Source organism: Paramormyrops kingsleyae, chromosome 5 (assembly GCF_048594095.1).
Source record: "Paramormyrops kingsleyae isolate MSU_618 chromosome 5, PKINGS_0.4, whole genome shotgun sequence".
Taxonomy (NCBI): domain Eukaryota; kingdom Metazoa; phylum Chordata; class Actinopteri; order Osteoglossiformes; family Mormyridae; genus Paramormyrops; species Paramormyrops kingsleyae.
In genome coordinates, this window is record NC_132801.1 from 24693572 (window position 1) to 24719558 (window position 25987).

The window sequence follows — 25987 nt, forward strand, 5'->3', positions numbered from 1 at the left end:
AAGCAGGTATAGAAAATGGACAGATGGATAATGAATGAGGACGTCCCATAATGGTATTATGCTCGCCATCTCGCATTGGGCCTAGTTGTGTGGACACAGCATGAGCCTCTAGATGTCCCCTTTAACTCGTCCAGAGACATCATGTTTTACAACTATCTGTCAGTACAAGAGCTAAAATAAAAACCTAAGTATACGCACATAATACGCTTCAAGTGCGTAAACCTGTTCAAGAGGCACGCAATATTTACTACAATATTTTGCCCCCCAATGTATAAATTGGCCCTGATGGTACCCTATGTCGCCCTGCTGGTACTGCGTCGTCCTCCTGGTACCCTATGTCGCCCTGCTGGTACCCTGTGTCGCCCTGCTTGTACTGTGTCATCCTGCTGATACTGTGTTGTCCTGCTTGTACCCTGCGTTGCCCTGCTGGTACTGTGTCGCTCTGCTGGTACCCTGCGTCACCCTGCTGGTACTGTGTCGCTCTGCTGGTACCCTGTGTTGTCCTGCTTGTACCCTGCGTCACCCTGCTGGTACTGTGTCGCTCTGCTGGTACCCTGTGTTGTCCTGCTTGTACCCTGCGTTGCCCTGCTGGTACTGTGTCGCTCTGCTTGTACCCTGCGTCGCCCTGCTGGTACTGTGTCGCTCTGCTGGTACCCTGCGTCGCCCTGCTGGTACTGTGTTGTCCTCCTGGTACCCTGCGTCGCCCTGCTTGTACTGTGTCGTCCTTCTGGTACCCTGCGTCGCCCTGCTTGTACTGTGTCGTCCTTCTGGTACCCTGCGTCGCCCTGCTTGTACTGTGTCGTCCTTCTGGTACCCTGCGTCGCCCTGCTTGTACTGTGTCGCCCTGCTTGTACTCTGCGTCGCCCTGCTGGTACCCTGTGTCACCCTAGTGGTACCCCGTGTCGCTCTGCTGGTACCCTGTGTCACCCTAGTGGTACCCCGTGTCGCTCTGCTGGTACCCTGTGTCACCCTAGTGGTACCCCGTGTCGCTCTGCTGGTACCCTGTGTCACCCTAGTGGTACCCCGTGTCGCTCTGCTGGTACCCTGTGTCACCCTAGTGGTACCCCGTGTCGCTCTGCTGGTACCCTGTGTCACCCTAGTGGTACCCCGTGTCGCCCTGCTGGTACCCTGTCGTCCTTTATAAATTATTATTAAGACCTTTAAGGACACGTTCATATTGGCCTGTTGCTTAAAGCACACAGTGTCAGCACAGGTGTTGTCAGTAAGCAGACATACTCATCAGAACAGGCTTTATTTAGGGCATAATGTCCACAGCCAGAATTCGAAGCTCTTTCATGCAGACAGCCTGCTAGCTGCATTTCTATTAGAGGCCAGGCTTAATACAACAATTTATCAAGAATGAAGACTGACTTCTTTACAAAAACAAGAACAAATTCTTCAAAAACAACAAAAAAATTAAAGAATCTATACAATTCCTCAACCTCAGCAGCCTTCATTTTGTACACAGCTTTAACTGTACACGGTTATCAAATTTACAAAACAAATTCTCTTTTATAGGACCATCTCTTGGCTCATACATAAAATAGAGTTTCCTGTCTATTAACTATTTACAATTATATACAGATTTATGATACAGGCAGCACGTGCAACCCTCCACAAGGTCCCAGTGCAGGAAGTGTTAAGTGCATTTCACCACTGACAAAAATACTTCCACTTTTCTGGAGCCCACTCACGGTAGTGTGTAACTGGTAATGGTAAGTGCCCATATGAAAATGATTGTCTTTCTTCCGAGGCAGTGCCTCTACCAGTACTGAGCAATTCAGACGACAGAGTGCCTAGAAGATTTTAGTTACCAAATCCAAGTAGTCAAACAAAGTGGAGTCAATTGTCAGACATTATATAATATTAGCGGTATTTTCCCTTTGCTAATTCATTTCAGTTGTGTAGCATTAAAAATAAAGCAGGTCTCCTAACATTAATATGGAGAAAATTATTAATATAACTGTACACTTCCCAATCAAATACACATACATTCCTCCTTCTCTTCCAAAAAAACCTTCTGCAATTCATGATAATAAGATTTTTATACATCTAAACACATATAGCTTCAGGAAAAAGCAAACAAAATGGGTCCCATACAATAGACAACTATATAGCATTGTGTTAAAATATATGCGAAACCCCAGTGTGCATCGGGTAGTGCATTTAACACTCTTTAGGTTCCAGCTTACAGGACATGTCAAACAGCAGGTTTTGATTGTCAATTACTTGCAACTGACGCACGTAAGCCTTGGTCTGAAGATGGGAGGGGGATGGTTCCATATCAACAACTGCAGAGAGAGAATTCATTAAAATAAGCCATACTGACAAAATATAACCACCAGGGGGAGCTTTCAGAACAATTTTTAACTCTTTCTTAACTAATTTTTAACTACAAGATCTTGCTGTCATTAAATGGGGGGAGATTTTAAAAGGTAACTTTAAATAGCTACAAACTGTAACATTTACAGTGTCATGAAAGTAATTTTGGGTGAGAGATCTAAAATAGGTCAGTCTTCAAGCGCATTTTGCATTTTTTTGATAAAAGGCAGAGTGGGTAAATTGTAGTAACATCAGAGCAATTTGACTCTACATAATATTAACAAAGAATTGTATCAGTTACTATTCTCCTTAACTTGAATAACACTTTTTGATTTCCAGATTTCCGTAATATCAAAAGGTATTGAATGTGCCACTGAAGTGCTGTTCATTTTGAAGTTCACCATCTGACTAAATCGCCTCAGGACTGTACTGTACTGATGGGTGAGGTAGGTTGAAAGTGTCTGCTTTTAAAAATATAAATCCTCTGTAAGGAGGGGTGAGAGGAGTGGTTTCTTTCACTGTTCTCTGTTCTCTTCACTTTGACAATGCTCTTCACAATGCTTGCATGTCTCGTATTTTGATACATTTGATTTTGATCTATTTGTATGTTTTGTTTTCTGCCATTTCTGTATCTGATGACTGGCTCCTCGACAGCTGTATTTTTGTAATGTGCTATTTGCCTCGTTTGTATGTTGCTTTGGGAAAAAAAAAATGAAAATAATGTAATGAAAGAAGAAGATAGAAGTGAAACTTACGCAGTTGGCCGTTCCGATACCTCCTGATACCCCGAACCATCTCAGCCACTTTGTGCTTCAGAAAATAAAATGTGCAGTGTTTTGAAAAGAGCTAGGAACTAAAAAAGTATATGACTAATACAGTAGATTATACTAAATGCAAATTCAAGTTGCATTTCTGAGATGTAGAACAGCTAGTGATCTAATACAGCAGTGTAGATTCTGGGTTAAATAACAACTTACCATCTTCTCAAAATTGACCAGTTCGCCATGGAAGGTCTTGCAGCTCTCATGAAGGAAGGTCAGATCTGAGAAACAAGAGATTAAAGGAAAATTTAAACATAAAAGAGAGTTATGCTGTTATTTACACACAGTTTGCTTATTGGTGCACATGAACGTGGCTGAATTATGTAACATCTAACTAAAGCCAGGGTACTTTTCACATTAAATATACATACCTTAGTTCAGCTTTCATGCCATCTGGTCAATACCCATTACATTTGTGTTCTAATTAACTCACCAGGCCCAAAATATGTGTTTTAGAATTTGTGTTGGATACATTAGAGCTTGCCAAAATAATAAAAATTAACTTTGGGGTGTATAGAAACTGGGAACTGAAAGCAATGCTTTATTTTCGGTTACATCTGGAGGAATATTTACTAGAAAACATTTACAACATTTTACACTGCATAAGGGTTGGAGAAGTAGTTCAAGCATCGTAAAAGCACAATGTTTGCCTGTCTGTCCGTCTAGCCTAAAAACACCTGCCAGTTCTGTTCCAGGTCATAGTTCAGCTTGTCTCCTGCTAATGAACCCTAATGTGTTTGAGTCAATTTGTCATTTGAAAGTGTTTAATAGAAAGGTAGAAGGGAGCAGAGACCCCAGAGTTTGAGCATTTCAGTGCTGTATCGTAGGCATGCATTCTTTACTTACAACAGTAAGCAAAATGATTCTCAACCATTATTTCTGAAATGAAGGTTTGCGTAACAGGTAAACAACTAAGTCTCAATTCAGGACCAAACACTGTTTCAAAATATATGTACACCTAGGTATTGTGCAAATACACCATTATCAACCCCATGTCTGCAGAAATATTTACATGTATAGGGAGTTAAACACTGTTCCCCCAAACACCTAATCCGTGTCTTTGTCAGCCCCATCATACAAGGAACTGGAGCTACTAAGTGTTCAGTAAAATGAAGGTGATAAGGGAAGGATATTAAACACAAGGGCTGAACCTTTAGGTATGGTTCTCCTAGAAAGCTACTAGATTTTTTCAGCATTGGTGGTTGGCTGGGGATATTTAAGTGAGCACATCTGGAGAGCAGCTGTGTGAGAATGACAGAGCAGGCCTGACCTGAAGCTTTCTTGTGCTACTGTTGGGATGTACGTCTTTTTACATACAGATTCTGATACCACGCTTACACATGTACGCAACTTACTCGTTTAGCCTTCTGATATCAGAGCTGCTGCTGCTCATTAACCCTATCCTCTCTGGGAAAACCCTGATCCTTTGAGCAAAGAGATTTTCAACTTTCACAGTAAATTGTACCTAGAAAGCAATTGCTGCTAATGGTATTTACCAAATTCATTTTCTTGTAACTTTTAAAATCACAGTGGTATAGATAACAATTATATTCATATATAAAAATACTCACCTTTCAGCAGCAATGGTGTGAATGGGATTAGCGGTGGACGAAGACTTGTCACTAACTCCCGGTAGGATTTGTGATTTCTAGATGGATCCTGACAGGAAAAATGCACCAGTCAACTACACAATCATGTCCACAGAACCAAAATCCTGTCTTCACCGCTTCTATTTATCGATACTCAACTGCAATGCTCTCGAACTGCTGGAACTGCTTCTTGAACTTTCCAGGCAGCCCCTAAAAAGACAATTTGATCAGCAAGACCTCAAGTAATGTATTTATCACAGCAGAGAACATAATCACTATATTGACATCTGAATCACATATTTCTTGTATTTACAGTTAAGTGCTATGGGCGTTAGTTTATCAGATTACGTCATTTCTACTATTTTAGGAGTCCCGCAGTGCTTCTATGGCAATTAACATCCAAAATGTTCTGGTCTTGAGCACCAAACATTAAATTTCTGTCAGCAGCATTTATGTTTTTCAGAATGATAACGCCCGAAACATTTCGTTAATGTACCGATTCACTGAGGAACTGAAGCACCACTCTGCTGCGTTTCAATGTCATCACAACGTATTCAAGAAGCATCACGTAACAGCATCAACATTTACCTCCCAAGTCAGTCGAAGCCGACTCACAGCTGGATTGTCCAGCCCAAGAACAATGGCAAGGAAGGACAATAGATTCTGCTGCTGCTTACACCTGAAAACACATGAATGCTTATTTATGCAAACCAAAAGGGTACCATCAGTTATACTAACTGTAAAAAGTCCTTTTTGGTGTTAAATATCTACTGATTGATTAAGACATGGAATGCTGGACCAACAGCTACGTTGAGTTGACTGATAGTGGATCTTTGCTCTAAATAGCTCATTCCATCTTATTCCACAAATGTTCAATTGGAATGAGACTTGGTCACTGTATCAAGCAGCATTCACTGTCAAGTTCATGAACCATTCCTGGATATTAATTGTGTGGCACAGGGCATTATCCAGTTATATTACAGTTTCTGCACGTGGTTGTATTTTGAGTTTTTGTCTCTTCATTTTATCTAATGGCATTCACATGACATGCTGTGAGATTTGTGATTCTACAGCAACTAAACTAGGCCTACACTTAATCACCATGTGACTTTAATTTTATATTTAATAACCTGTAATATTTTCGGTTGACATTGTTTAAATATAAATTAATACAAAAATATCAAAAGCAAAAATAAAAAAAAAATAAAATGACGTCTTTAATTTACATTGCTCCAGGTTCTTTAGATATACTTCATGTATGTAATAAATTTTATGAACAATTACAAGTCTGTAGTGGATAAACAGAATACATACTAGGCCACTAGCCATGTTTCAGCCTTGTTGCTGCTCAGCGAAAAAGAGTTATTTATTTTTAACTACACTTGGTTGGGGGTATAATTCATAACATTTTCAAAATTCTTGTAAATAAATCAGCACAAACAAGCATCACCGCCTGGTGCCTTTATTTTCTTCCTACCTACAGGGTCACACACAGAAATACAGCGATACAAACATTTACTTACAATGCTGCCATCTTGATAAACTTCCGCAACAGCTGCACCCTCTTAGGAAGAGACTGACACTGAAGGATTTCAGTGGCGATCCAGTGCTGCACTTCACTGCAGCGCTGCAGTACTAGCTCCAAGTTAAGGGGGCGCCAGCGAGCTTGCTCACCGTGGAATACATAGCACACAAACTCCACCTGTCCAAATGAGAATAAAAATAAACCCTCTTTTAAATTAACAGTTAATATAACCCACCAGTGAAAACTCAAACTGAAAACCTATACATCTTCTCAGCTGTGGCACCAAATTACCCCCCCCCCCCCCCCAGAATAAAGAATAGTAACCTACAAACATGTGCCAGTGTGTCCCTCCCTATCAGTTTCTGTTTTGCCTTCTGACCTCATGCACACAGCTGAAGAGCTCCCAGTCAAATGCAACCAGCTGATTGGCCACTTCCTCTGCACTCATGTCATGCAGCTTACTGTCCCCGGGAGTCCAGTGTATTTCCTCTGGCAATGGAAGCTATGACACAAACAGATCAAGAATTGAAAACCGAGAAGAAACAAAACAAAAACACGACTAGAACCACAAGTTTCTGCATTAATGTGCTTTGTATTCCTCCATATTTTTTTTCTGGCTCAGTATCACTATACGTTTTATTATTATGTTATAATACATGATTGCAACAATTTAAAAAAAACAACACTGTCAGAACAGCTGCTCCTTGACTTACGATGCGGTTATGTTCCAATGAACCCATCATAAGTTGAAGAAATCAGAAGTGGAATATGAATATGATATGATAGGACACACATTTAGTAGACATACTGTAATAGGCTTGGGGAAATTTGGCTTAAAAAAAAGTATGATGGTGAAACACTGTTTTAGATGTTTACAATTGCGATTGCTATAGAGACTGAACACGTGGTTGGGTGGATGCTGCCATCGCTTGCTCTCACAAGACGGTATCGTGCGCCATTGCGCCACCCCATGAACAGATCAACATTCTGAATCTGATGACTACTGAATGTGCATCCCTGCTGCACCATTGTAAAGTCAAGATATACCAGAAGTTGAACAAAGCATCTGTACTTCATTGCCAGTTATGACAGGTATATCACTCAATTTTTACTTCAAATAATTAAAATAATTGTGTGCCAGCAGGACAGAGACAAACCAACAGGGAACAAAACCGTTTTCAACATTTCCCGACCACACAGATGATATGAAATGGCCCCTGCAATTTCCCATTATCTACACCTGCCCCAATTGTTCTTTGCTCCTCTAAAATTCATACCCCAGCAAACACCATTATATGTCTCACCAGGGTTTCCAGTTCATGTGGCTCACAGGCAAACAGGTGGGTATTGACACCTAAAGTGGTGAAGACAGCCTCATCGCTAGGACGGAACACAGCTTTTTCTATAAAGGCACACAAACATATTAGGTTAATCCTATATAGAACTGATGAGTTTTATATTTTTGTATATTTTAACTAGTGTTAGGTACTTAAGTTTGTGTGTGTGTGTGTGTGTGTGTGTGTATGTGTGTATATATATATATATATATATATATATATATATATATATATATATATATATATATACACACACACACACACACACACACACACACACATACATACACACACGCGCACACATACACATGTATATGTCATTTTATAAATATAAATCATTTGTTACAATCAATTAAAATTATTTACAATTATTTGTGATATGAAAGGGGGCTTCTGTACTCTGATGGCACCCTCATTTACACAGATATTTAAAACTATGGTACTAATTCTAGTTTTTGCAGGACACAATAAACCTGCATGTATTACCTCCAGAGGATGTTACTGCCACAAGTATCAAGGTTCCTGGGCGACTGGGTTGGTCCTCACTGTACTGCAGCTTCTCCTGCACAAGAGCGAGGATCTCGCCCACACGGCACGACAGCCGGCTACGGATGGTCACGTAAGAGTGGTCTGGCATGTACACCCTACAGAAAACTATACAGAAAAAAAAGACTCATTTAAGCCTGCAGTACATGCTTTCCACATCCATCTCCAGAACTATTGTCTTCTGACAAAAAAAATCATAGATTGCCATAGATTAGCAGCACACAGCAGTTGCTACAACAGCTCCTTAAAAACATTCTCATTTAACACTGGAGTGTTCATATTATAATCTCCTTCATCATTTAGTCCGCCAACATCGTTTAATGTACAAGAAAATAAATATAATTGTCTAGATCTATTGTAAGCTAACAACCTTTGTTCCACCTTGATTTTTGTTGCTACTAATAAAGAACACATGGATTACTCACTTTCGTCAGAACCCCGAAAGGCCTCTCGTGGCTGCAGGCAAGCGTCAATGCGGCGGAAGTGTCGAAACAATGGTCGTACCTGCTTCTTTTTGCTGTCCTTGTCTTCCTCCGTTCTAGAAACAGTGCCAACAAAGATTTTTCTAGCCATCGAGCTGTCTGAGCGGAACGCGGCATGATTTGTATACATTTTTAATTTTTGCAAGTCCATATTACACCATTGTGGTCTGTGTACTGCAGTGCTGAATTGTGTGGCTTCCTTGGGTTTGGCAGCCTTTTAAGATGAAGAATTTTTAACACTGGAGTGTGAATCTGAACTGGCACTCATGTTGGTTAAATTCCAAGTAAAAGATCGGTGTTGTTTTAACCATGTAATCCACAGCCGAAACAATTTTGAACTATTAAGCTTAGTAGCATTTCTGCAGTCTGAGCTGACACATACTGATCTTTTCACAAATACTGCGTGTGGGTGTGGGGCTTCCAAACAGCACCTTACTCAGTAGAAAGCCTGTTATTCCCTGTTTTTTTCCTGTTGACGCTGTGCAGTAGGGAATTCCTTTATTGCCGTGGCCTCCACTCTCTTGTAGTGCCTGCAGCATTAATTTTTTTTTCTACAGAGTGGGCTGGCTTGGGTGTCTCTTTTGAAGCTCAAAGCTCAAGCTGAAGTTGGCTGGGGGTGAGGGAAATGGTAAAACTAAACATGCTTGGCAATCAGCTAAAAGGGCTTTATAGGCTTCTGCTTTTGCAGCAGCAATTGTGTTGATAGTGTGTATTGATGCATTTAGTGGCAAGCAACGAATAGCAGAGCGTAGTGATGTCTGAAGTGGTAGTCTTAGTTGTGCTGAGCATGTTCACTCACTGACTCTGTAGAATTTCAGTCCAGCGCTGCAGTTTAAGCACATCCTCTACCAGCTCTGGATATCTGCTCAACTCCTGGGCAGCACATAAATAAAGCTCCTGAAAGCAATAAAGAGAAAGAGGAACATAAAACAGTGCTGGAACTCTTTGCGTACATTTACCACAATAAAATATAAAAGGCTAAATTAAAGCATTGCAAAAATGATATCTTTAGCTGCACGTAGTGTTAGGTAACTCCCTGGACTTTGACAACCCTAACAGCCCTCATCCCCCCCCCGTAACAAAGCAAACATGCTGATAAAAAAAGCATTTAAAAAATGTACAAATTTGAGTAACTAATAGCACAAACACTATAACACGTGATTTCAAAGGTACTTGCTCTAAACTTAAACAAATTCTTTGAAATATAGGCTTTGAAATGGCATCATACAGTTCAGGATCCAATATCTCATGCTTGTATGTTGGTTAGTATATAAGTTGGTGTGATTGTTAATAGAAGAACAGGATTTGCGTTTTAGTAGTTATGTAATGAAAAAAAAAAATGTATGTGACATAGTAAACTGTACCTTGGGGAAGTTGTTTGATTTCTCCCCCTCTTCCTGCAATAGGTCTCGATAGGTGTCCAGGTAGCGGAAGGCCACACTCAAGACAGCCTGTTTCCTCTCTGCCCCATCCCAGCCAGGCCAGGTCTCCCCCTGCTTCCCCTCCGCCCCAAATCTGACCCGAATGTCAAGGAAAAGCTGAATTTCTGTAGCACTTGGCAAATGCATACATTTTTACAAAAACACCAACCCACATTGGACTGTAGTAGGCGATGCCACCTTAACGAAAAGTGTTGCATTATGAACATCAAAAGCTTTTTTCTATAGGGTTATTATATATTTCACAGAAAGCAAACAATGATCAGTAGCCTGAAAAGGCTTAATGAAATGCATTAAATTATTAAAACGACACAACAAATTTGAGCTTTGCACATGTTCATGCACACTGTACATTGTTACATAGCAGTTCAGTCCAGGACAAAACTACATTCAGGAACACTCCTCAGGTGAAGACAAACACACACACACATCCTGTAAGCTGCCACACAAAGAAGGAAAAACACACAGTATGTCCAGATGTAAGGTGTAATTATAGCCATGCCCAAACTGTTCAGGCGCAGAGACACACCCGTAACACCCACGTTTTCTTGCCTCACCCTTTTCTCTCATAAACAAGAAAATGGACGGAACACAGCACAAAAACTCATTTTGTGGAAAAGCTTGACAGAGTAGTCCAGTGAATCAAAATAACCACAGAGCAATTAGGTGTCTTATTTCACAATTTATCACTGAAGAATTGCCTGTGTGAAATCAAAACTGCAAGGGAAACGTCATGCATTTTATATATAATTAAAATGTGCAGAACTCCAATAATGTTATATAACACACCCATTGTGGTTTTATTAGAGTTCATTATTTAAGATTCATTGCATGTCCTTTTCATAATAGATAATTATTCAGAAAAAATCCCTACATGGCTGCCCTCAGAAGTTTTATTTGCTTAATGTAAATGAATAAAAATGCACTGATTAAGATATGATGGTGTTTTCTTTTTGTAAAAAGTCTGAGGATGCGTGCCTATGCAAATAAAGGCAATACAGTCCACGGACTCCCACATGGTGACAGTGATTTGAACTGCAAGAGGGTGGTTACATCTAGTCAGGGATCTCGCATTAGTGTTATGTCAATTTAAACATGCAGGCTTTTTTCCAGCATCATCAGAATGAGGAAAATGGGAGATCCCAGGTTGCTTTTAAGCATCTTTAATATTGGACAGAATAGGGTCTGCCTCTCCACCTTCTATAAGGAGGAATATCAAAACGGAGACCAAGGAAGTGTGTTTATACCATTGTTTTTGCATGACATTCTCCTGCAACCTAACATTCTGTAATTCTGATGTGTTGGTATCTGAACTGACAGGGAAACAGCAGGCAGTCAGAGACTTCAATGCGAGTTACATTCCATCAAGACTTATAAAGGTATTATCATGGACTTGAACTGTTTCAACAGATATCTGGAATACAAGAGTATCTGGGCCCCAGAACTGATATCTAAGGGGCATGTTTATAAGATGTCTGGTCCAGTTGGATTTTTAAATTTCTTTATAATGCACGACTGTTAAGCAACAACTTGTTTAGATTTATGAAAACTTGCAATAATTGTCTGTGAGCCCCCTACATTTGGTTTAATTGAAATTGTAGTTCTTTTACTCAGATGCGTGCTCAAAAAAATATATACAATGGCAAATCTTTGTTGCACAATGCTTCTGCATCATTTGCACATCTCTGTAGGCATCAGCTAAGTGTTTCCAATTAAATATGTATTGCATAAATGACACTTATCAAGATCATATAATAATTTAGAATTGTACACTCATGTACAGAGCAATATCACAAAGGAAAATGTATCACCAGTCATACAATTATTCTCTTTGGACTGTTGGATGCTACTGACCGTTTTAACTTGGTTTGAAGGATGCTCAGTTGAATAAGATCATGTTTCTGATGCAGTGGTTCCAAGACCAGTAGGACCAAAATCTAAGGGTTCCCAAAGATGTCCGTTATTAATACATCCTTCTCAAGTTATGGCTTGTTTCACATAAGAAGGCATTTGACACGACAGCACACTTGTTGGGAGAAGATATTGAAGGAGCTTTAATTACACTAGACCATGACACACTTAAGAGATTACTGAAAGAGTAAGTGTTAATAATACCTTCATGCTACCATTCTCCGTTACGGTCAGTGAAATCGTTTAGTTTCCCTAATATGTTCCGCTGTCCAGAACCATTTCTCCAAGTGATCTTGTACAATTTCTGGCTACTTTTTGGCTGGATTCCACATGGTAAATTGCATAACAAAAGTGCGTAAGAGTCATAAGCAGTAGTCATCCATTGTTACAGTAACAAAAGTAATGGATCTGTTATTAACCAGGGTAAGCATGTGAAACTCACATTCTGGAAGAAAGGGGATTTTAACGACTGTATGGGGCAAACCGTATCATCTACAGCTGTGACCACATAGAAGTCCATAAATCATTATGCCTGGATCATCCACATTAAGACCTTCACCAATTTCTGGATGGAAACGGCATGGACATTTCCCACAGGCATTTTTACAATATACTATAGCATGGCAAGTCAAGCAAACAGGCGTTGCAGGTCATCCCATGCATGAGTATCTGAATGAAGCTACAGACCCAGAAGAGCCGAACATCACAACCCAGGGGATGCTGTCTGTCCATCTGTTTTTCTATAAATATATTAACAAAGTTAACTTTAGTAACGTGAATTATACTAATAATTACATAAGGCATAGATTATTAATTTTCTTTAAAAAAAAAAAAAGCAATGTTTTAATATTTAATCAATCGATTGACCAGTGTTCACTTTTGGTTTTGTGCTACCAAGCAGTTTTCCTAGTATAAATCGCGGTTCAGCTAAACTGTCATCTGTGATCTGGTGTTTAAGTGCGAGTGAATGTGTGCATGCCATTTACCTCCATCCCTCCCAAAGTGTACTTTGCCTTTTGTTGTGTGGCTACTGAAATAGGCTGCAGCAAATCACATATTATCAAGGTGATAGGCCAACCAAATATGTTTTGTTCTTATTTTAGATGATTGTACTTTCTGCAATGCAAATTCTAAGTAAAAACAGAACATTCTAAAACTGTAGGAATACAAAATGAAAAAGATTATTTAATTCCAAACTTATCTTTTTTTTTTTTCAAAAAATTAAGTTTCTAACTTTACTACTATGTGACTTAAAAGAAGGCACAACAAGCTAACATGCCCAAAATGTATAATTTAATGAAGACCTAGATCTGTGCAGGTTCAGTTTATGGTTAAGATAATGCTATGCTTTAAGGCACTTCAAAAATGCTCAGAAATGTTTCACAGGGTTAAACATTTATATTGACAACCAACTCTGGTGTCAATTTAAGGAATAATTTTTCTATGGTACAAAATGGGTTTCCAGAAAAGAAACCCAATGGGAAATAAGGGTTTATATTATAATAGATCAACTGGTAACAATCAAGGAAAAATAGGTCATATATGCCTGTACATTGAAAAATTTAATTGAAATTGGTTTTTGGAGCTTGTTTGCTTCACTTATCTTCAGTACTATTCAATATTTGTGTGGAAAAACATGCATCCATGTTAGTGAAATTGAACTATGGCAGATAATATTTTCACTACAAATGAGACACTCCATTTGAACAAGATTTCCTTGGTCAGTGGAAGGGTGCAACTCACTCTGGTTAATATGGGCAGACATTTAAAAATATCTACAACAAAAATAACTGTTCTCATGTACACCAGCTCCTGAGAGCAATTGCAATTTCATCTGTGGTGCTATTAAGGTAAATTCTGCTGCAGTACTTTCCTTTTTTCCTATTTATTAAATATTTTTTTTATGAAACTAAATTAACTAATACACTGTGAGTTACTTTGCTGGATACCATTTTTTACGCATTATTTAAAAGGTGAAATACCATCACTAAATCCTAAAACATCTTGCCTGAATCATGAGTGCTACTCTACATTATGTCACATCCTTAGCAGCTCTGTATGCAGTGGGGTATTTAGCGATGCTGAATCAACAGCCCCCCCACAGTGGTTTGGCCCAAATCCATGCTTATCCATTGCATATTACAGCCTTGATTCTTGGCTAAAATTAATAGATTATTCAAGGTCTTAAAAGCTGGAGAGAAACAAAAAGTAAGCCGGTACAAATCACTCAGGTAGAACAAGATAAAGTGTAACTGGAAAAAACATATTCACTTGCATTTAAATAAATATTAGAGCCACACTGTGTTTTTAAATCCTAAAAAAATGTACATGCATCCTTCAGAGAGGATATAGTAAATTATATTAGATGTTGGATAAAGAACAGCACTCAGAGGAACAGGAAAATTCTGCTTCTCTCATTTATCCTGACACCTTTCCCGTCAGACGTACAGGCTGGCCTACTTAAGCAAGCTGTTGTGTGACGAATTTCTAAAATTTTCACACGGATGCATGTTTTACTTCCTCACTGGGAGGAATGTAGGCAAAAACTATTTTTAAAAAAAGAGAACGAAAAAACATTTTACTTTTTACATTCATACAATTTATAAAATCAATTCTGGACAGTTTCTGGAAATCATTAATACTGCAGTGTAAACAATATCTGAGGTACAGGGTATTTCCTAAACCAAATTTCCCTCAAAGTTTAATAGATATAAAACAGAGAGCTACAGCGAAGAGGCAAACATTCAGGCAGACAGACACGCACACACGGTGACAAACATTGCATACTGAGTAGGATACTGCTGAAGGAGGACCTGCTGGAACCTGTCAGGGGCCAGGAAGATGGGGTGTGTCAGCATGAAGTCATCCAGGAGTATCTCTGCTATACCGTGAAGAGAGGAGAGGGGGAGGGAATGAGTAGAGTATGAGTTAGCAATACTCTTTTAGAACTTTAAAAGAGACAACAAATCCTTTTCAAGGTGATAATCCTTGACGTCAGAGTTTATCAGGTTAGTAACTTTTAGTAATTAAAGATTGCTCATTTGTACAGTATTGTTTTTAGTATCATTATTAACATTTCTATACAGCACAATTTTCCAACAGACAAAATCTTATGTAATATGTATACAACACATCACACTACTAATATTACAATGTAATTGATCTAAAGAGGTTAAAGCTTTTTTGTTTCAGCAATCAACAAGAATCATATTCAGACAATTCATCAGAAACCTTTATGTCATGTTTGCTGACGCACCCTTTGCATTTTATCTAGCACAAGAATAATGTGGAAATTATGTTTATACTCTATGCTCTGATTATTTACTGAATCTGTGATTGAATCGATCACAGAAATATACTATCATAGGAAAATACAAATTTCTATGAACTGGAAAAAGTAGACAATGTGAATAAAAGCTGGATCAAAAATATAAATCTGTTTAAACTGCATACTGAACTCTGTAGGTGCAATATATAACAGTAATGTTAACTTGAGACCCAAGGCTGGGAGTGCTTAATCCTTGGTCCTTAAAAGTCGTAGGATATACCCCCATTTTCCCCTAAGCCAAAACTTTTATTCAAAATAATGAACTTGACTAATTGATTGTCCATTTTTATGTGGAATTCAAATATGTTAAATCCATAGGTTACTGATAAAGCTGGATTTTAAATGGGGATGCCTAAGTTCTATTGGGATTATATATGCACATCTCAGTCAACTTCAGAGCTAAATCAAGGTTAATTAGTGAATCAATAACTTCTTACACAACACGGGCATCTACAATAATATCAGTACATTTCTGATTGATGTATAAAGACACTACTGATATAAGTATTTACTCACACAAGTATTTCTTTCAATAAAAGTATATCAGATCTTGTGGCATCCAGATTTTGAATATAATTTCCAAATATCTTAGAAATGCATTTACAAATATTTGACGAGTTTCTGGTTCTGAGTAATGTACACATTCAACAAGGAATCAAGCTTTAATTCTAGCCAACTACAAGTCTTCCTTGAACCAAAACTCGCACCTACATTTTTATATTATGTATGAAAACCCCCACCCTCCTCCACTACAATGCAGCAGCTGCAGGACCATAGGGGGTGACTGTTTACCCCCTGTAACATGCCATAAACATTGTGTCCAAATGATTTACACTTGCCTGCAATTTATAAAACAAAAAGTGGTCAGTCAATCAATAAAAGTATGAACAAACCCCAAGTACATGCTAAATATGCTGTATTAAATGCTGTAAATCACTACTTAGAGCGCTACTGTGGTTTATGCATTAATTTTTCTCTTTGCTAGGAGACAGTTGCAAGTTCAGGCGTGTCTACCTTTTTCCTGTACACTCACTTAGCTTATGATTAAAAGCTGATATTCCTTGCTTGGAAACGGAAGGATTTACTGTAAATGTTGGAGGGAAGAGTATTCAAACAAATGCAATCACTAATCAGACAGGATTTTTCTCAGCAAATTGTTATACACAGGCCTATATTCTCCAATTTTTCAATCACTTATCCTGGTCAGGATCACAGGGGAAGCTGGAGCTAAATTCCAGACACCAATGAGCACATAGCAAGGATTCAGCCAGGCTGAGGTGAGAGTCTATCAAAGGATAAATACACATACACACAATTAAGGGATGCCTTATAGGCCAAGTGTGTGTGTTAGGACTGCAGAAACAAACACACGTGACACACAGACAGCATGGAAACTCCATACACACAGCACAGGCAGAAATCAGACCTCCGGCCCGGGAGGAAAGTGACAGAGCCAACCACAGAGCCACTGTGCCACCCTAACCATGACATGCCTTTTATAAACACAATAAGACATTTTTGCATAACATAATTAAATACTTCACTTTAAGGCAAGTTATGTCTAGATATACATGTAAAACGAAAGAATTACTAACTTGCTTCCTGGTGACCTAGACAAATATAGGTTCCTCCCAAGTTACACACAGTAGAAAGAAATAATATACAAACATAATTAAAAACAAATACTTTCATCTCTACTCTTTTTTATTCTGACACATATACCTTCAAGTAGCCAAATGTCCATTCTGCAATTAGTTATTTTTTAACATCGCCTATTTAAACAACCACCTTAATACTGCATTAATTAGTGTCATACTAAAAATTAAATAGATCACACCGCAGTGCCCTGGAATTATTGTATCATTTCTAGTTGGACATCTTCTGCAGTCACGTGGAAAGACTGCAGTGTGTCTGTTGTGTATTCCTGCGAGGATATTGTGTGCATATTTTCAACCTCTTTTTCCCTAGCGTTGCCTGGGAGACGCACTGTTGAGTGGCTGTGGTGACAGAACCCCCCGGAGGGGGAGGGATACAGAGAGGAGAGAGGAGAGTGAAGAGGCAGCTGCTGCAAATGAGATTCTTACTGAAAGAAGCTAAATGCAAAATGCTAAAATCAAAGCAACGGGCAGGAAATTCAGAAATGGAGGTTACAATTATGGCCACAATCAGAGCTTCTCCTTGCCATAACATTCCAGTGGCTGTAAGGAAACCATGGTGCTTGCTGGATGTGTCTTAACCTGTAAAAGATTTACATTTGTTTATGTGTTTGATAAATGCAAAAGAGAACTTTTGGAGGCTGTTCACAGGCTGCGTGGGCTGCAGCGACTCTGGATGAACAGAGCAGGCACTCACAGTGTCTATTCCTCTCCTTCGCCCATCTGTCTATTCTCCCATTCGTTTCTCTTGGAAATGAGCGAATAAGAAACGTAAATGCTAAATGCATTGCTTGTTATTTAAAATATATAATGAACATTGTTCAAATAGTTTAATGACTTTTGTTATTATAGCTGCATTTGACATATTTTCATTTTTTAATAATTCCCTCTGCTTTGATGCCATATAAAATTGATATTATTCAAAATATTATTTGAATATTATTTATGAGTAAACATCTCATATACAAAATTTATTGAAAAAGGAATTTTCTTATCAATTGATGGATGGGTTTATAGGTGAACATGAAAGTGTCCATTTGAACTACAAAACATATGATTTAGGGTTATGAAATTGCGGAATTTACAGGCAACACTCTGCTTGAGGAAGGAAGATGAATAAGCTTTAGTATTTTCACAGGTCATTGCATAAGCATCCCCTATACATCTGTGATTCAGCGCTAACTCTCCTGTACAGTGCAATGTGATGAAGACTGATTAACAACTGCCTGAACTGGTTTTCTATGAAGCAGTTTTTTGGGCTTCATTTTGAAAATCATTAAAATGAGATTAAAAATCAGACCAAAAAGCTGGGAAAAAATATTAAATATTTTATAGAGAACATCAAGAAGAGAAACAATAACACATTAAGATACTTATGTAAATCAAGGTCCCAGTAGGATTTTATTAAGCTTTGTGTGAAAAACAGATTATAGTGGTAATTAACAGTACATTGCTTATTAAATATCTTGTGTCCTATACTGCCTGAGATAGGCTCCAGGCCCTCCCCCATGACCCTGTACTCAATGAGGAGATGGATGGATGGATGCATGGATGGATGGATGGATGGACATATCGTTTTCAGATAAATTTAAATATTATGCTCATAATCACTCAGCAAGTGAGCAGTCTAAAGGAATGTCTGCCTGAATGCTACACTATGCTTCCATGGTGAGGCTGCATCACTGCACAACATATACTATTATATTCAATGTGCTTAATTATCTTACTCTCAATCAAACACCTGCATAACTTATAGATGAACACCAGTGAAGTTTTTATGATAAAGTATTTATGTCCGTTTCATGTTGTTTCATGATCCTTGATACTATGCTCTGTCCACAGTATTGCTACTTTTACTCGCCCATACATGACCACCACATATCCAGTGTTATCTAGGTCAGCTTGCAGCTCTACAGTCAGAGGTCAACAAAATAGAGCTTGCGCTCTTCCAGAGGATACTAGTGCTTTATAAATAACAGCACATTATGCTATTCTCAGATTTCCTGAGAGCATGTATGTTAAACAGTCTGGATGGTATGAAACCACTTCACCCTTGTCTTCTTTCCATAAGTCAATGACTGCTTGCTCTATCTGGGTCTACATATTCCACACACACGCACACGCACACACACCATCTATACTAGAAAATATTCATCTGAAGGGGGCCATTTGGACATAGGCCCTAATAACATGAAGTCTGTGTATCATCAACCAACAGAGTTTTTAATTAACTGACGAGTACAGACCAAAATTTACAGGTGCGCCTTGACTCTAGAGGAAGGGTGAGCAATCTTATCCAGAAAGGGCCACTGTATGCGGGTTCTTGCTGCAACTCCCTTATTAGATTACTAATTAGAGGACTGATTGGCTGAAGAGCCCTCACACCTGGGTTAGAACAGCTGACCTACAGGTTATCCCAAAAACCTGCATATACACCGGCCCTTTGCGGATAAGATTGCCCACCCCTGCTCTAGAGGGATGTCTCGAGCTATAGCATGGCAGCATACATTAACTGCTGTCCACAATGTTCTGCCCACATTAAATACCTGCACCAACGCCCGCTAACTAACGGGCACCAGTTGTGTCATGCGGCACTTACATAACAGGCTTCTATAGTAGATCATTTTAAAACAACAGGATTCTAGTTGCTCACTGCTCTGCAATCATATTTCTGATTCCCCTTGCAAAAAAAAAAATCTGGTTTTCAGCACCCTGGAAATTAGGATCTGGTAAGAATAGGTTAGTTTTAGTGAATTAGCTCTGTCTTGTTATGGGTCTTGAACTTTTCTGTGCATTGGGAACTAGCTCTGGAAAGTTCCCGATGACGTGTCTCAGAAACAACATATGGGTAAGAGGTTTCCTCAAGACACTGCGTTATGGCGGCACCAAATGATGTCTCTCTATGTAGCTACGCTCCATCTTTATGTATATTGCAATGCTGATTATTCATTTATGCTGCCTCCCGTCCCATTTTACTGACTATCAGCTCTGCTATATCCAAGCATTTCAATGCTCTCTCACACCCCCTCCTCTATAATTCTCCCTTCCATTCCTCCTACTCCTTCTCGATGTACTGGTTGCCATGTGAACTGGGCCTGTGGGTTGCCATGTAAACACACAGCCCCACGCACCCACACACACACACACACACACACACACACAGCAGGACAGTGGTAGCAAGACAGTCAACCAGCCTCCAGACCCCTTCATGCTCTACTCATTCTGAAGTGTGACTGAAGTGTGTGTGCTTGGAGCAGGGTGGCATGCATCTATAAGCCAAGCGGCCAGGCAAAGGAGGGCTGGCTTTGTTACATAAACCTTTTTTTTTTTTTTTTTTTTTTTTAAAGTAACACGACTCCCACACAAAACCCAAAACGTTCCTCTTTGATCATGTTGCAGTATACATAGCATTTGTTGCTTCTATACAAGTGCTCATGTGGTCCTCAAAGCTTTAATAACTGAGGTAAAGTAGTTAGAAAGATACAGGTAAAAGCAATACCTGAGAAATCCCTATCAACCTTCTATACTCGCTTGTCCAATGCGGGGACCTAGGGGTCATGTTCCGGAAGCTACAGGCACAAGGCAAGGAATAAGCCAATGCAGGCACACACACACACACACACACACACACGCGCGCGCGCGCGCGCGTTTGTATTCATTTCTTTGCGGGGACCTTTCATTCATTTCTATGGGCAAAACCGTAATCCCAACTATGACAACCTTATCCCATACCCAGCTCTAACCATAACCATAAGTAACCAAGCAATATACAACACCTTTGGCTATCTTAGTTTTTCGGTTGCAGATTTTTATAAAACCAAAATAATGGTCCCCACATCATCAGAATAACAGGTTATCATTACATTGCGGGGATATTTGATCCCCACAATGCAATATATACATGTCCCCCCCACACACAGACAATATGGCAAATCAAATTCAACTTAGCAAGATTCTGCACTGTGGAAACCCCAAGCCGACAAGGGGAGAACATGCAAACTCCACATGCAAAGACTGGGCAAAGACTCACACACCAGTCCCAGAGGTATGAGGCAACAGTGCTAACCACTGCTCCACCTCACTGCGCTGCAGAAGCTGATGAGAATTTTTGATGAAAAGCATCAAAAGTTGCATGACCAGTTTTTTTTCTTTATATTGGGAAAATGTTGCCAGAACATGGACTGAACTTTTCCCAAGAAAAATAAGTCAGACAATGCTGAGAAAAAGAAAAAAAAAAAAAAGAAGTCATGTAACTGAGATGCTTCTCCTGAAAAACTGGTCTAGAGACTTGCCTGGACCCAGCATTGATGGAGCAGTACGGGGGAAAAATCTAACACAGGTATTAAAATATCAAACAATTCAGTCTACATCAGTAATCAGATCATTTAAACTAGAAAGCATTCCACAGTCCATTCTTCCCAAACCCTTAACTGTAGTTGCCTATCAACCCATTTTCTATAATCTCTTGACTAGTCCACATCAGGGCATACACTTCACTATCGGGAATGTAACACCACCAATTCACACCAATGCATTCATGCAAGCTTGACACAGGCAGGATTTGCACCCCTAGCCCAAGAGTCATGAGGCCAATGTGTCATACCAGCTGAATACAGTTTAGTTGAAAAAAAATCTTAACACCCTACCCTAATCATACAAGTAATATTCTGGACATACAAATATAGTTCATTTTATATTGTTTTCAAATAAAATTTATTGTTGCAGCTCAATCTGCTCTCAAACAGTCAAAAATAATGTTAATACAAATATAGTAGTAAATAAATCACTTTTAAAAATAAATAGCTTTTAATGAATTTATATCCCAGTATAATTTGGGATGAAGGCTCAGTAGGTTGCATTACACTTCCAGTGCTGGGGGTCAAATCCCTCAGTTACCCTCTGTGTGTGTGGGGGGGATTAGGTTTATATTACATTGTGGGGACCAAATGTTTCCTGCAATGTAATAACCTGTTATTTTCATGTTGTGGGGACCATTTTTCAGGTCCCCACAAAGATCTGTGAATGCAATCAAAAAACTAAAGATGCCAAGAGTCTCGTGTTTTGTTTGGTTACTTATGGTTAAGGTCAGGGCTGGGTAGGGGTTAAGGTCCTCATGTTGGGATTAGAATTTTCCCCACAGAAACGAATGGAGGGTCCCCACAAAGATATAATTACAAACCTGTGTGTGTGTGTGTGTGTCATCCAATGGACTGGAATCCCATACAGGGTGGTCCTCTACCTTGTGCTCTATCATGCCTGAGATTGTACTGAATAAGTCATAGGAAGATGGACGGTATTACCAGTACAGCATAAAGTTTAACTGTAGTCTCAGTAGTTTTACATTAAGCTGTGCAAACTTACACCATGAATATGAATACTGGCTTCTAACCATTTTTCCAGTTCAAATGGATGCCCATATTTAAAGTCACTATCCTACTTATACCGTTCATGGACTTAAAATGTCATCTAACAAAAAAAGTGAAACCGGACGTTTCTATTTAATTGCCTGATGAATTTCTCAGGTGAAACTAAAACAAAACACCATAGCAAAATAAAAACAATACGCAATTTTTTCTATCCTAAATTTATATAATGCTGTTCCTTACATTCATATTTTATTCACTTATTTTTTCCTTATTGTACATAACACTATACTACTTACATTTCTACGACCCTCTTTCAACTAGAAGCAAAAATTTGAAACATTTATTTCCCACTACAGATAAAATAACAATATGCTACTTGATGGCAACTAAAGGGGATTTCAGATTCAGTAGTGTATGTACTTCATTCATTTTTAATTCCGCAACTGTGCTTAACCATGTCTGCCTGCACGGTACACACACACACAAAAAAATGCTAGACGTGTATTTTGGTGAATCATACACTTGTAATTTAATAGGAATGCTAGGCTTACAATTGACCTTTGGAGTCTATCTAAGGCGGAGTAGTGTGTGGATAGCTTTCCTGTTAGATCTCAAAGTACAACATGCAAAGTTCCACAAAGAGAAGAACGGCAACAGCCCCATTCTCTGTATAAGTTGTACCTACAAAAAAATGCAGTCAACATTTTAAATATTCAAACACAACACAAAGTTTTTAACAATCTAAGTTCATGTTACAATTTCTCAAAATTTGCATACATCTCATAGTTATAATTTCCATTTACTGATAAAATTTGATTAGTAAGGCTGAAATAAAATTGATTATAGATTTTTTTCCTTTTTTAGGTTCTAAAACCACACGGAAAGACACTGAAATCTTACCCTCTATTGACAAATAATTTTGTCATTTTTTTGTCCCAAGTTATCTATTATCAACTTAATTTTTAAATTCAATTCAACTTCAAATAAGTTGAACATGTGTATATAGGACATAAACAGACTTTGACGTTCCGAAAGTAACTTGAACCCCATGGAGATCTCATCAGAGAATTTCAACATCTGCATCTTGGCAGCTTTGTCTGTTACCCCAGATTTTAGTGGCCAAGTAGGCCTATACTATATTCCCATAGTTATGATTTATCTATAGCTTGTGACACACAAAATAGGTCCCATAATGTAACATTGGTGCAAAAGAAGAAATCTTCCAAGACCATAAGACAAAATATATATATATATATATATATATATATATATATATATATATATATATATATATATATATATATATATATATATATATATATATATATAGCATGCAGGTAAATCTAATACTGATTATGATGACCTATGGTACCCAAGAATTCTAATTAATTGCTCCACCCTAAATGGTAAATACCTGTCATATGCAGTCTACAAGGAGACTTTTCATCCAACACTTGACTTGGCTGAGTTTGATCAGATTTGCTTCCTAAAATAATACTGGACAATATAAAGGATGTGTAATGAGAGCACTGTCGCCATTTCTGCAAAGTAGGCTTTTAACAAAATCTCATACGCTAAGACTGATAAAGGCATCAAATTGGTACCACAAGCACAGCATTATGCTGAAATCTAGCACATTTAGTTGGGGCAAAAAAATACCGGTTTTAATCATATAAATGAAGGCCTTCTACAGGATTATGTTAACCTTGTCTAAAGGTCATATGTATACACAATTAAATGTTATACCAACCGCGGTCAGAATATCAAGCACACTTAATAATGAGGATAAATTTAATTTTAGATTGAGTTTACAGATGATAAAATTAGTCTATAATAAACCTCACTATGAAGCGTAGTAATACTAAGCTTCCAGTTCGCTTTCATGGTGGACACCCATCTGATGCCTCACAATATTACAGTTATAAGCAGTCAAAAGTCAGCCGTTGCATATTACATAACTGCTTCAAAACCCTGCCGCTGTGCTGTCAGCGCACACATGTCGCGACCACCTATATCCAGGCTACGCACAGGAGCAATAATTCATGCCCTTAACCTACAAATGTCTTAAATATTGTGCTCATATACACCTTGTGCATTATCCTATTAAAGCTATGCATAACCCCTTAATCCATCTGAAGCACCGTTTAATCGCAGTTATTTTGAAGAGACGAGCACATCCCTCATTTCAACAGCAGGATGTTTTACATAAATAACTCGTTCTCCTTTTCCCATTCCAGGTCGTCAACCACACGGATGTAGCGTTAGATTAAAATGAGCCTCTGTCAAAAACTTCAGCGTAACAGTAACAGTGTACCACGTTATTTAAAAAAGTAAACAGGCTGTCAATGCGCATCTGGCAGAACAGGGCTGCCCGCTTACCTGAGCAGCTGCCTTGCCGCCTGCATCCGGCCACACCGTCCAGGACCGCCAAGGCGATGTTTTCTGGGGTGTCCGCGGGTAGCGGGGTCCATGCCGTCTCCAGGCTAGCCTCGGAGCTCTGCTCATCGCTGGACAGCGACGGACTCCTGATGTCGACCGCGGCTGGGAGCCAGCACGGCGGCTCCTCGGTTTCTGGGCTAAACACCTCCCGAGCCGGCCCGCCGTCCGGGGAGGTCTCCCTGAAAAACGGCACGACCCGCGAAAGGCTCGGCCGCCGCCTGGTAGCCCCCGTGCCGCTCGCCTTCTCCCCGAAGCCGCCGGCACGAGTAAGCGCGTTTGTCTGCTTCTTCAAAAACTTTTCCAGTGGCTTCATTCCTGCCGGCATTTTTGATACACGATGGCAAATGAATTTTCGGTACGGTTGTTCTTAATAATAATGCAACGAATACAGAATAAATGTGTTTCTGTTTTTCTTCTTCCTGGACAATATTTTAAACGCTCATGGATCCTTTACATCAGTAGTCGAAAGCAGTAATAAATAAATGCAGCGAAATTTTGCAGCTACGACGTTTTCACATAAATGGGAGCACTGGCGGAAAAAAAAACCTGCTCCACACAGCGCTTCTTGAGGACGGCTTTGCACTTGTTTACCCCCTCAGCCTCTGCCTCTGGAAATGCCGTCAAAAATGAATGTTAAAAAAAGGCTACGGCATGTGTAAAACCAAAAACGGTCGTTCAAATTGCAGTGATCACTTCTGCCTCAAAGCAGTCGTTTTCTTGCAGTGAGACTGTTAAATATTCGCTCAATGCCACGACATAAAGGACACGAAAAACAAAGCGATTGAACTGGCACGGCGCTCAAGGAGAACCTCTCCCCCTTGGTTTCATGCGATCTCTCACGAATTTTCTGCGTGGTCTTGTAGGTGAATGCTATTGCAATAGTCAGTAGCTACATTGGTGGTAATGCCAACGTGAGCTCGCTCTGGTCGCTTTATTAGAGATCCTCATGTATTGAAAGCGTGTTCAGTGTGGCCCCTCCCTGCTAACTCCGTCTGCCGGTCTATGTAGGCTTTGTAACGTTCAACCTGCCCCTCCTTTTCTTTTGTAGGTGTGTGTGTGTGCATGCTGCATAGGAGAAACCCTGTATTACGTTTTCCATTTAACACGTACCTTTGTAGGCGCTGTTTTCATTTTTTTTGCTTAGATATGACTCACTCTTAGTGTAAGAGTAAGGATATGTACCCAATGACTGGGAAACATCCATTTCCCCATAATTACATCGGTCGA

General features: G+C 39.2%; 1 protein-coding gene across 2 annotated transcripts; it reads right to left on the minus strand.

The window, feature by feature from the left end:
- Positions 1 to 1236: 1236 nt before the first annotated feature.
- On the minus strand, positions 1237 to 25767 carry rapgefl1 (Rap guanine nucleotide exchange factor (GEF)-like 1). Of its 2 annotated transcripts, none has more exons than XM_023835776.2 (15): positions 24701 to 25767; positions 14772 to 14850; positions 9987 to 10137; positions 9422 to 9519; positions 8566 to 8678; positions 8081 to 8248; positions 7562 to 7659; positions 6637 to 6759; positions 6256 to 6434; positions 5321 to 5411; positions 4892 to 4942; positions 4715 to 4802; positions 3300 to 3364; positions 3078 to 3132; positions 1237 to 2291 (listed from the first exon to the last, which is right to left on the minus strand). In XM_023835776.2, exons 1-15 carry the CDS (start codon positions 25083 to 25085, stop codon positions 2167 to 2169), a joined length of 1869 nt encoding a protein of 622 aa, XP_023691544.1. In that variant the 5' UTR covers positions 25086 to 25767; the 3' UTR covers positions 1237 to 2166. The 2 variants fall into 2 exon arrangements, with proteins under 2 accessions (XP_023691544.1, XP_023691543.1); XM_023835775.2 differs by having other exon boundaries at positions 14772 to 14853.
- Between the last annotated feature and the right edge of the window lie 220 nt (positions 25768 to 25987).

Coding starts and splice junctions, on each gene's coding strand:
- rapgefl1 (XM_023835775.2), bottom strand. CDS start 25,085: ATGCCGGCAGGAATGAAGCCACTGGAAAAGTTTTTGAAGAAGCAGACA. Junction 9,520..9,986: donor AATCAAACAACTTCCCCAAG/GTACAGTTTACT, acceptor TATTGCTTTCAG/GAGCTTTATTTATGTGCTGC. Junction 3,365..4,714: donor CACACCATTGCTGCTGAAAG/GTGAGTATTTTT, acceptor CTTGTTTCTCAG/ATCTGACCTTCCTTCATGAG.